The sequence below is a fragment of the Poecilia reticulata genome, chromosome 11, assembly GCF_904066995.2.
Source record: "Poecilia reticulata chromosome 11, P_reticulata-male-v2, whole genome shotgun sequence".
NCBI classification, from domain to species: Eukaryota; Metazoa; Chordata; class Actinopteri; order Cyprinodontiformes; family Poeciliidae; genus Poecilia; species Poecilia reticulata.
This window is the reverse complement of record NC_088840.1, coordinates 16,024,746-16,037,835: the sequence shown is the minus strand read 5'-3', so window position 1 is coordinate 16,037,835 and position 13,090 is coordinate 16,024,746. Positions and strand designations below refer to the sequence as shown.

The 13,090-nt window shown below is 35.7% G+C and overlaps 1 protein-coding gene across 9 annotated transcripts in view; it reads left to right on the top strand.

Annotated features, from left to right (window-relative positions):
- Positions 1 to 13,090, top strand: part of LOC103472465 (CUB and sushi domain-containing protein 3-like) — a 393,820-nt gene that overhangs the window by 232,895 nt on the left and 147,835 nt on the right. For 7 of the 9 annotated variants that reach the window (XR_014089825.1, XM_081612755.1, XM_017307525.2 and 4 more), the window contains one exon: positions 8,573 to 8,650. The exons of the other annotated variants lie outside the window; for them this stretch is intronic. Coding sequence is in view for 6 of the 7 variants with exons in the window: in XM_081612755.1 (XP_081468881.1) it covers positions 8,573 to 8,650 (78 nt within the window). In the remaining variant the exon portion in view is untranslated. The remainder of the gene's footprint in view (positions 1 to 8,572; positions 8,651 to 13,090) is intronic. 9 annotated transcript variants of the gene reach the window in all.

The following is a 13,090-nucleotide window of genomic DNA, read 5'->3' as shown; positions in this document are numbered from 1 at the left end:
AAGCTGTTAGGCTAAAAGATTAAAAAGTTGATAATTGCTCAAAGTAAACAGCAAAGACACACACATTTAACATCTTTAGTAAAGACTATTCATACTTAATCCAGGGACAAAATATACTAAAATGTAAAAGAATATGCTCCAGGTGACCTGTGAAAAAATGGTTCATAGACAGTGGGAGACATGTGTCACGTTATTTGGCCACAATATTACAAACAGTCTTTGCTATAGTAAAGATTAGGATTTCAAAATTAAGAACACTGCACCAATTTTCAAGATTGGTATTATGTGACCATTATATTATTAGCGCATTGCAAAAAGTAGATTTAATAAAACGGCAATAAAAGAACATTGTATCTCTCCTCATGTTATACAGATGACTCATCTTGTTAGGTTACATGTAACATGCAGAGGGTGCGGTATAGTGAAGAAAGGAGTCACCTTATTAGAAGGACCTCAGCGTAAATTCTGATGCTGTAGAAGTCGAAACCAAATTAGATGGTAAACTTCAGTATTTCAGTTACAGAAGTGCAATCTCAAAATATGAAACAGGACTGGACCATCTCCAACAAAGAAAGGGACAAAGTAGCTCCTTTCGTTGACCTTTTGGTGGTCTTCTCGTTAAAATTCAACGTAGCAGTTCAAAATCAATAAGAGGTTTCAGCATTTAAAAAAAGTTTAGAAAGCATTTTTTTAACTGACATCAGCATTTTGAAAATATTGCAGCATGCTCCTCATTGCTCTGTCCAGTGAGGTCTGTAATCTAATTCTTGCAAAAAATGTATTTTTAAAATGGAAAACAAGAACAATTAAGCACAAATGATAGCAAAATTAAGTGATTTTGTAAGATCCTATTATCAATACAATCAGAAACAAAACTCAGATGAAGTGGAATGATTATCAATTTTATCTGCAGCTACAAACACATGTTAAGCTATGACCATTAGGTCATGTGCAGATTGCCCTTTTGTTCCCTAGTGGTCATGAAGTAATATGCGACTGATTGAACTTGAATTCACTGTTTGTGTTAGCAAGCATTATAATAAAGGGGACTGCAAAGGTGTCTTTTACAGATCACACAGATAGTATGTCTTAGGTTTGTGGTTTTGTTACCTCATTTTTCAGAAGACCAGATCTTCTGGTTCTGGTCTGCTCTGCATCCCCAGAACCAGAACCAAACGAGGAAAAGCAGCATTCAGCTTCTATGCACCACAGATTTGAAACAAACTTCCAGAAAACTGTAAAACAGCTGAAACTCTGGGTGCCTTTAAATCTCAACTTAAAACCCACCTGTTTAGAGTTGCTTATGGCTAAATTAGGATTAAAGTGTGGGTTTTGATGTTTTTAATGTTTTTATCTTACCTTGAAATGCCTTGCTGCTGAAATGTGCTATACAAATAAAATTTGATTGATTGATTTTTCAAACATGGGATGCTATATTTTCAATGCAGACATCAACACTTGATGGTTATATTAGATGCATTAGAAACATTTCATTTTTGTCGTTGATGTAAAAACCTTTGTGATCTGTCTGACGAACACCAGCTTTTTTTGCCTCTGGTCCTAACCTGAGGTGCAGTTCTCTTTGGGTCTCTTTCTATAAATTGTGCTGCAGTGCAACAGAAATATAAAACATGAAGCAGCAATGCAAAATGTTCTCATGGATGCCACTTTTTATTTTAAGCCCAGTATTATTACCATCTTTCTGGCTAATTTTATTTTGTCTGCATAAATGTGAGTGGAATGTATCTTCCCTCTCATATATCAAAATTCAAACATCTGTATAAGTTTAACCTTGTTTGTCTTCTCTCTGAGCACTTCTCAGCGCATGCATACATTATAAGTTGATGAATCTGTTTGTTGATGTGTCAGTCCACTGTGTGTGGGTGGGTGGGTGTGTGTGTTTCGCCATTGTCTTTGCATGTGTCAGGTATGAAGAATCTGTTTTCTTCCCTTTGGCAGAACCTACCAATCACATCCCTCCATCATCTTTCTTCATTACCTATTCATGAGTTTCTGTCTCTGCAGGGCCGTGATTGGCTCTTAATGAACAACTGACTGCAATATTAGTCAGCCAGCGCTATTGGAAGAAATAATTCAGTCGGTAAAAAAAACAAAACAACACCAGACAACCAAGGCTACGCAAACATTATTCAATTCAAGCAGTGGAACAGCATAACCCTTGAGGAGGTTGACATATTGGATATTGTCGATTGTGCATTGCATTTCTTTAAGGCCCATGTTGTGTCTCAAATCCACTCATGATCAAGTGCATACAACTTAAATTGCCCAGTGCAGCAGATAATTACAGCTATGAAAGAAAGAAAACATTTAGCCCATGCAGGATATAAAATTTGGATTCTGGGCAAATAAATCCCAGAGCCCTTTTCCTTGTCAGCCCTAACTTATGAACCATTAGTCAAACTGAGTACAAAGATACTGCAGGCCTCTACAGGATCATATGAGCTCATAAATCCATAAACTGTGCCTTTTCTATCTTAAATTATTGTTGAGGCTTGCATTTGTACCACAACTGGCTTCCATTATTTAATCTTTGTTCTGTTTTTGCTCTTTGAGACATGTTCTCACTGATATGGTAAGTTATTAGGGTAATATGGAATGAGCAATGTTGACTTCATCCATGTTGTCTGATACTGCACAGAGTGGCGCTGAAGGGGCACTGATTGGTCCTTACAAGCTGCTAATCAAACATAGATAACTTCTACAGTGCTGACATCTGCTCTCCCCTAGAGGTTGCATTCCTTAACACCTTATACTTATTATTACATCTAGTATAACTGAATTCTCTCAAATTAAACTCGCCAAGCCAAACTAAACAGACTAACATGTTATGGTCAAGAAAATGGGAACAAGATGGTTGAGTGTTCATCAATTTTTTCTTATGTCAGAGGATACTTCGGGGCTCTCTGAGATACCAAAGCATCACAACAGATCTGGCAGTATTTGAAACCGTAGACTGAAAAGTAATTTGATCCATAGCAAGGAAAAAGCAGACAGCATAGCATCCAGTAAAACAAGCAGAAATGTGTTTCTTTACTTGTTTTAGTGTCTTTCTGAATACTGCTGAACTCTATTTGAGCACTTATTCTGTAACTAAATATAGCTGTGTTAAAAATTCAGAATTTCAGCTCATAACTGTAGCTTACTTAAATGCATCTGCCCTTCCATCTGTTTGCATTAGTGTTTCTGCACGTAGGCTAGAATATTAACCAGGTCACATTTAACTTTGATGCATATTTACATATAGGACAGGCTTTATGATGCATATTAAAAGGGCTTGATGCAGAGCATAAATTTATGCCACCAACAACATATTTAACTTTTTCTGCCTTCTGGCATATACTAGATCTTACAAGCTAATGGACATATCTGACTATATGTTAATTTATGTTACTTGAAGTTCAGTCTTCACCACAAAACAGTTACACAATATTATACATTTTTTTTCATGACAGGAAAATATTTTAAACTAAACAAATTATGAACCTTGCACCAAATGTTAAAAGTTATGTATTTTTGTGCCAGATATTTGTATTATTTTTGCTTAATCGTGAAAAAATGGAAATGCGCATATACATAAACACATATACAACAAATAATGTTTATGAGTTGGTCAGAAAATATTAATATAAATGTTTGCTACATGAATTGCTCTTTTTAAATGCGGGAAACGAGATGCATTCCTAGAGACAGCAGTCAGTTTATCAGCTATCAAACATCTTTCTGCTTTAATAGCTGTGACTGTGGTGTCAGGGATGATAAAGTTCATGCTTTGTGTAGGTGGGTGGATTGCTGTGAAGTTAGGGTTTTTTTAGTCATATTTTTCTGCAATGAGCGGCTGTGGTACATGACATGCTGGATCACGCTCACTGAGAATTTAAAGGGGCATTGTGTGTTTCCAGGCACATATCTGCTTCTTTACACAATCAAGTAACTGTTACTTTCAAGAATACTGTATACTGTATATCAAACATGACTTAAAAGAAATTTAACTTCATAATTTGACGCCTTGAAATTGGGCCTCTGCCTCTTAAAGAGGCTTTTACTGTTTCCAACACTCCGCCTTCAGCCGATCATCGCAGCAATGTTTCTCATTATGCTGTTAACAACCGTTCTTAGGAGCGCTGGACTGAGGAATAGTTTGTATGATAAGCTCAGCAGACTCTCAGTTTCACCAGGTGTTTGCTAATTGCTTTTCCTCGGAGACTGCAGCTCCAAGGAGGAGCTTTGTGGAAATAAGCGGCACTTTTTGAGAGCAAGCATTTAGGAATCCATTGAATGGCTGCCGGGGGAGATTCAAGGATCCTTCAAACGGGCATGAGAGAATCAAAGCAACAATGCAAGTATGTTTTTGATGAGAGGATAACATCGGAGGATGAAATAAAGCTCAAAAAAGTGAAGTTTATAATAATCACCCTTTAAATTATTTAAATGGTAGGGAAATTTAAAATAACTTAAACCCGAAAAGCTGAAAAATATGTGTGCATAGGTGATGACATATCTAACTTAGTGGTTCATTATGGAACAATAGTGTCAGAGTATTGAGATGTCAAATTTGACACATGATTTCTGATAATCCCTTTCTAGAATGCATTCATTCACTTATTTTAGTCTTTTTGTAAATATCCAATGTACTTTTTGTGGAAAAGATACAAAAAATAAATTTTGAGTCCTGCTTTGTACAATTAAGATGATTTATGAGGATCCAATTTTACTTAAAAGCACCCTCTGTACCATGTCAAATCAAAAGGCAAAAATCCACAAGAAGATAATAACCATCTGATTTATGAAAGATAAAACAACACTTTTTACGATCAGTCAAGTAGAGTTCCCTTCATTTGACAGAGTACTCATATTTTGCTTGTACATCACTTCAAATGTCACTTTTCAAGGCTCTGTTTGACTTCTGACTGGTAATATTTATGCTCAATGAAAACCAACTAAGCAAATGGAGCAGCACTGGTTACAGACGAGAATGAAAAGGGATGTAATGTCTGGCATACCAAGACAAGACGATAAATGAAATTGGATTCATGAGAATGAGACCAGATTGTTTTTTTTTGTTGTTTTTTTTTAAAACTAAGGATCTTTATTTCACAGACTAAAGGGTTGTCAAATCATAAACTGAAATCTTTGTTCAGTGTGAAATACTCAGCCATATTTCACACTGAGACTATAAACTCTTGGTATTTACAGTGATGACTGAAAATAATCAGAGTTCAGATAATGGTGACTATTTTAGCAGTATGGCGATATAAACTACTTCTCTATTGATCTTACAAATACCCAGCATAGACAATAAATACTTGCTCTGATCTTTACACTATGTTACATCACCTCTGTTGGCATCACAAAGGTCACCTGTGTGGCAAAATCAGTTCTATAAGGAAAAGGTAATAGGATGTAAAACATCAAGTCATTTAAATTTAACCTAGTCCACAAGGTAATAAATCCTGATGGCATTCATTTATGCTACACCCATTTTCAGGTTTTAAGGACATTTATTACATATTGTCACCAAAAAAACATGGCCCAAGTCATTATTTGGCAAAAAAAAAATTTTTCTTGCCTAATTTATCAATTTGCAAAAAAAAAGTTGGTGATTTATTTTTGCCAAAATTACTTTTGGCAAAAAAAAATTACTTAGGCCATTATTGTAGGAAGTTGATGACTTCCTACAACTTGCAATTAATTGTGGTTTGAACACCCTACTAAATTTATAAATGTACAAACATTGAAATGTATGTATTTATTTCCCCTTACCCTTAAAATATATAGCAAATCATGCTAGATTAATTAACCTATTTCTCCAATTAAGATAATGGTTTGGAATTTGCAGAGTTGCCCCACGTTATTTGTTAAAACACATGTAGCTGGATAATATTAGAGTTCTCAGAGTGCTGTGAAAAAATTATTTCAGATTTTTTGTTATATGTAAATGTACCAAAAACTAATTTTAATTTCAGACAAATATGCTTTAACGCGTATTTATACAAACTGTCACTATGTTGTGACAGTATAAGACAAACAATCTGTGAAAAGATTAAGGTCCTCTACTTCCTCCCTCTGCTACTGTTGCAGTCTGAAGAAATGCATGATCTGAACTGAAAACAACCAATCAGAGACCTGCCTCCTGGTTCTAATTGGTTGTTTATAGTTAGGACTGGGGGAAGGCGGAGGAGCTTAATATTTTCAGTTTTTTTGTCTCTTAACATACTGTTACGACACAGTGACAATTTCAACAAATATGTAAAATGACATTTTTTTTATAGAAGTTACACACTGCAGCTTCAAATAAAGGAAAAGTTATAGCTATTTTTATTCAGGAAAGAAAATTGGAAATCAATCTTGCACTGTGTAAAAATAGAATTACTCTCATTTAAACCGGTGCACTAACAGTGCTTGACACTGAAGCTGATTTAAGTTTGACTCGGCACATCCAAGCCTGATTAAAACCTGATGCAATACATCTTAAATAGGATCTGTCTGACAACACAAAATAGGCTTAAAGACTTCAAACAGAAATGCATCATGCCCTGATAAAAGTAAATTCAGAAACAGCTGAAAAAGTCAATGACATCTGTCAGCTTGGAAAGGGTAACAACGCTATTTCTAAGGCTCCAGGAAACCACAGTGAGAATCATAAATGGACAGAAAAAAAAGAGAAAGAGCTGAGGTGAAGCTTCCCGGGAGTGGCTGGTCCCCAAACCTTTTCCAGGAGTGCATCGACAACTCATTAAGAACCCAGAACAACATCTGAAGCACTGCAGGCCTCTCTTGCCTCGGTTAAGGTCAAGTCTTCATGACTCGCCAATAAGAAAGAGACTGGGCAAGAAATGGCAGCCATTGAATAGTTCCAAGCTAAAAACCACAGCTGAACAAAAAGAAACACAAGTGTGACAAACACTGTGACAAAAACACGCCAACAATTCCTAATAAAATATTCTGAGGACTAACAAAGTGGAATTCTGTTGAACATCATGTTACGTAGCTTACAGATATGAAAGGCTGATCTATTCCTGTCTTATGCATCTGCTTTCAAGAAACCTGTGTGCTTTTCCAGCATTTTTTTATAAACTAGGGTAAAAATAGTAATGTTTTGGACACCTTTGGTAGACAAAGTGTCATTTACTTTGATTCCCAAACATGAAACACATTGTTAAACAAGGTGCCCTTCATTCAACTCTCGTACACAGGTAACTGACTGCTCGCAAAATCATGTTGTGTACGGGGAGAGCTGCTTCCTCTATGCTGCAGAGAGAATGTGTGGAGAAAACCATGAATTGTCTTTCACATGCCATTAAATTTAAATTACATAAATATATGATGGGCAATGTTTGTAGTTTGAAAATCGAGACTTCTTAAACAAGGTTGTGTGCTGAATTTGGAACTTTCTATGCTACATTATGACATTATTGACCGAACAATTGTTCACACTGATTAAATACCAACTTGCATGTCAATGTGTTGGCAGTAATATTAGCATTTTTATTCTATGTTGTTCTTCACACGTATCAAATACAAACAGAATGATGTATGTGCATAAATGTTACCACTGTTTGATATTGGAATAATTGTTGTTTTTTTTAAAGTTTTTTTTTTGCCATTTGCGATTATTTGATGGAATCGTTAGCTCATTGTGAAATCGGTGTCTGTCAGTCAGCCGGCTTTTCGGACAATCATCAGTAATTTGTGAATGTGTTTGTAGATGAGACGTATCCTTTTTATATAATGGTCAGAAATGATTTGTTTCTTATTTATTTTATATATTGTTGACAATAGGACAAAAAATGGTTCAAAAGGAAATCTAATTAAGACTACCCTGGAGTGTTTTGTTTTTTTCCTCATTAGTGCTCTAATTCAGATATAGCTCTCACCCACTCACGCTGTCATCTATAGCCTGTCTTTGCAGCCACACTTGCTAAGCTATATTAATCTACAGGTTCAGTGCCGTATGTTAATGTGGCTCATAATGAAATGATGATACTAGAGCTCACGCTGACAGGGATTTACTCCCCATCAGTTTGCCTCCTCTTGTCTTTGATTTGCTCCATCCAGCCATCTATTTCCTAACGTTTCATTATCTGAATGCTTTGATTACAGAGCTGCATTGTGAGTTATTTTGATTAAAGCTGCAATTTCCCTTCTCAGCTTTTGTTAAGAATCTGATGGAGCTTCCAGCAGAACATCCCAAGTGTTTCATTTAAGAGTGACAGAGAGAGAGAGAGAGAGAGAGCGAGCGAGAGAGAGAGAAATATTAACATGATTAAAAATCCTGAATGACACTACTTATAAGATTCTGTTTTTCAACTATGCTTCCATTTTTCTCTCCTTTTTCCTCTCTGTCCGTCTGTTTCCACCGTTTGAATTTTTTGTTGTTGCCTTTTTACGTTTGTTTTTGCTTTGCTCTTTTCTCTCGCAGCGTTGCAACAGAGAGAGGAACGAGCCGTTTAATTTTAATCTTTTTATTAGGTCAGATATATTCTTTCTGCTTTTATCAACTCTGTTATCTGATTTCTCTTCTCTTTTTTCTGTATTCTGTTCTCCTCTGCAGTGAAGCGATCAGTAGATTTTAAATCGAGGGGTGTAAAATTATTCCCCGGCAAAGACTCCAGCAACAAGTTTTCAATATGTGAGTTCAATTCTCAGTGTCCCTTTGCTTAATGAAATAACATGTAATGGCTTAAACTGTTGGTTTGTTTTTGGCTTTTTTTTCTTCTTTTCTCTCTTCTAAAGGCCTATTGTCATATTCAACACATTTGTGCTTTGACTCAAAATATATATTTTAATGCCTTGTATTTAACCATTTTCTCAGATTAAAGAAATACTAAACGTGGAAGTGATGTTGCACAAATGTGTTGAGAATAGCAATGCCTTTGCTGAAAGCTACTTTTGCATTCTTCTTGACTGTTGTGTTTTTCCATGGTTTGACTTTTTGTGTATGTATGTTAAGGTCACAGTGTCTTGCCTCTTCTTTGTTTGCTTTGATTTATTTAATCACAGCTTTGCTCTGATAAGCTTAATCATGGTTTGTTCTGGCTTGCTTCAGGCTAGACCAGGGAATGTGAATCATCTGCTGTAACACTGTTTATGGCCCAACTCATACCCCTTTCTCTAACCTTTTCCTATTTGCAACCGTGTCCTTCTTTATTTCTTTTTTTCTTTTTTCCCCGTACTGATGCATCTTTAGGCTCAGGTTATTAGGGTCAGCAAATCATTTACTGAGTTGTACAATCTTACGCTAGGCTAGGATTATCATTTGGAATATATAGCTTTTTTATGTGTCTTATGTTTTCTTTACCTTGAAACCAGCTAAAGTGAATGTTACATAAAGTAAGATACAGCACTTCTTTCATATTTACCATACGCAAAAGCGTCGTAGTAAAACAATAAGCCATATTAGAAACTAGGGTCCAACACCCTTTAGATATCTCTCCCCTAATTAGCCCCTAACTACCCGACTTCATTTAATTTATTGATCTATTTGTTTTAATAACAATAATAATTTTTGCTTTGAAGTAGATTCTAAATTAAGCAGCGATTGATCATTTAAGTATGCATAATAAACTTGATTGGCCACGTCTGACCCACATACCAGAAACACACAAGAAAAAAACAATACTTGTCATTGATTGCAAAAAACAATACTGTGAAAGTGACCTTAAATGCATTTAGAACTATTCTGGATACACCAGTAAATATATCCAGAGGATAACAAGCAATACTACTACTACAGTATACAAGTAAATAAATAATAACTCCATAAATAAAATCAGGATTTATGTAGTTAATCCCTATTTTAGCTGAATTAGTTAAAATTGCCAATCTGTGTGGGAATAGTGGGTTTTCTGCAAATAATTAACATTTGTTTGTAATATTTTTTCTTAGCTAAAAGTTTGACAGTTGATTTTTGTTTTTTTGTGCAAGTTTCTTAAGACATTTTTAATTTTTACACATCCTTAATAGGGGTTACATTATCTTTAAGATATGTAATGGCATCACTTAAGATATTCTAATAAGAAAAGCAAACGTGAATATTGTCTTAAAGTGCTCCTGTTCTTTCTGACATGGGAAGGACCATGTATGATCAAGCTACATAGAATTCAACATTTATATTACAATTCAACTAAGGTTTTCAGCTAACGCATATATAAAGTCACTTATGTTACACTATTATTTTCTACCTCTCTTCTCCTTTGTCTGTTTTCCCATAAATACACGGATTCACACTGCTTTACAAAGCTGACCGTTTTAGCTCTTAGAGATATTCAGGATAACATTTCCCTGCTTTTATGTTCTATTTTGTTACACAAAATGGCACACCGACGCCTCGTGATACCCATCACACGTAACATCTCTATGCTGTGGCTGTAGTAAACTCGTAAATGCATCCTCACATTTGCTGGAGAGATCATTGGAACGTTATAGTTCCTCAACAGCCCAGTAAATTTGTTTTACTGGGCAAAAAACAACTGGTAAATGGTGTTTTTGCTCAGAGAATCTCTTCATTGAAAATGTGTGCTTTTTAGAAATCTTACATGTCTCTGTTGCCAGTAGTGTGTGTCGTTTCTTTTCCAGATTAAACCACCGCTATAACTGTAACACCTCAAATCAAACAGTCCCTGCAATAGGCTTTTACTTTAGCAAATCTACATTAATCTACTGTTATTTCTGGTTACCTTAGCCTTGTTACTCACACACCAATGGTGAAGTTTAATATTCATGTTGAGTGGTTAGAACCAGAAAAGCAGCACAATTCTAAGTTTTTAAAGCTTCTTTCTGCTCGCCAGTAAATCACACAATTCCATGCCAAATATCTATTGCTGTTAGCAAGTTAAGAGCCCACATTATGCCACACAACTGTTGAGTCCACAGGAATGTTTGTCAAGTTATAACATTAGGAGTCATGATGTCGGGTCTATAGTTTGACTACAGTTCATCACTGCAATTTAAACATAGGTTAAGATTTACTTGCATGTGTTTGCTTTGCATGCTTTGTAATTAATTACATTTAGCACTTTGCTTTGGTTGTTTGTTTTTGTGATTTGTATTCTGTGTGTCCATTCAATTCAATACTGGACACAATGCCTTGAAAAACTCTTACCTATTGTCTCATTTTGTTTCGCTTGATCCAAAACCTTCAGTGTTTTTTACTGAGATGATTGTGATAAACCAACACAAAGAATGTAAAGTGTGATATCTGAAAACATGACTTTTAACCTAGAGACATAGCGACACTATGTCTCTACCAGCCAGACTCATCTAAACACTGAAATTTTTGCCCATTCGTCTTTGAAAAACAAATTTAAGCTCTGCCGATTTGTATGTATGTAGAGTTTATGAACCTAAACTTTCAAGTGTTTCTGCAAGTTCTCACAAGGATTTTTAGTGAGCCTTTCTCACACCTAGATATGCCTGACTCTTAATAATTTAATTTGTAGGTCTGCATGAGGGACATTGTGGTTCTGGACGGTGAATCTTGAATCTTGACTACTGTCCCAGACATGCTTCCTCTAACAGGATTGTCCTCTGCTGCCTTCCTATCTCTGCAGAAGTACAGCAGAATCAACCTTTACAATATTCTACTTTTTACGTTGTACCTGTACCTGTATGGATGATGTGACAGTAGTTCTCCAGGGAGGTTTTGGATGTATAGTCATTGAAAAGTTTGAACTCACTCCTTTGTGTTGATTTCATTACGTACAATCTCTTTAAAATACATTGATATTTGTATGTTATGTGACAAAATATGCAGAAGTTCCAGGGGTATAAATTATTTTGCAAGCACTTTATATGTTGATGAAAACTTACAACACAGAAAAAAAAGAAGACATTTTTGATTCATCAAGTTTCCTGCCATGCTGCGGAATGACAGTTGAGCTCTATCTCTCCAAATGTGCGCGCTAATTCGTCTGGCTTGGATTGGTTTAGAAGATAATTTGCTCTGCTCTAAAAGGTTTAACTCTTCACTGAAGCACAGAGCCTCTCCATCAACAAATACACATTTAAGGGATGGCTTTTTAAAGTCTGCCATTGTAAATGTGCATGGGTGTGTGGGTTAGGATTTGTGTGTTTTGCTCTTGATTGTGTGCTAGTACTGTAACCAGTCCCTCTGTTGTCATGTTAATAGTCCAGATGGTCAAATTAGCCGCTCCAACAAAGCAACAAACTATCTACTCTAACAAATACAAACACAAACACACATACACTCTCCAACCACCTGCTGGGTTCGTTGATATGGACTAAACATGTACTTGCGCGTTAGCCAGAAAGCCCAGACAGCGTGGGTGTGAAGGTGTTCGTGTGAAAGCAGAAATGACCGGAATTATTGCTCCGGCCTGTGTTTGTTGCACCTAATTGAGCTTGCTGGCATCTGATTTCTTGTCAAGGATGAGACAAAACTGTGGTTTGCCAGATTTTTTGGAGGGTTTTCAAGTCACAAAAAACAAACTGCACAATAAAGAGTTTATATATCTATATATATAAATACATTTGGCTTTCAATTAAATCTGGTCACAATCTTGAAATTCAGCTGTCATTAAAAAAACAACAAAGGAATTTTAGATTTTTAATCAAAAAGAGTTTTATTACAAGATTGATTAGCAGCTGAAATTCTTCTTTCTTTCTTTCTTTCTCTAGAAAGAAAGACCTTAGATTATCTCATTAACTTGTTTGTGCAGGCATTAGTAAACACATGAAAAAAATGTGTGACAATTGCATAAATTATATGAAATGGAAAACAAATCAAAGTGTTGAGAAGTGTGAAAAAATTAAAATAGTGACTCACTTGCGATCCTGTAGGGTGAATCTCCAGCAGAGAAGCTAAAGCTAGAGCATCACTGGGCCTTTCAACAAGATAATGATCCGAAGCATATCTCAAAGTCCAGAAAAAGTTGGTCTCAGACAAACTTCTGGAAGTATTAGAGTGCCGAATTTGAGGCCATAGCTCATAATAAGATGGCTATAATTCCTCAGGAGGTGTGCCAGAAGCTGGGTCCCTGCTTTGCATAATGTTTGCAACTGTTTTTTTTTTTTTTTTGACTTGGAAAAAAACAAAAAAAAAAAAACACTT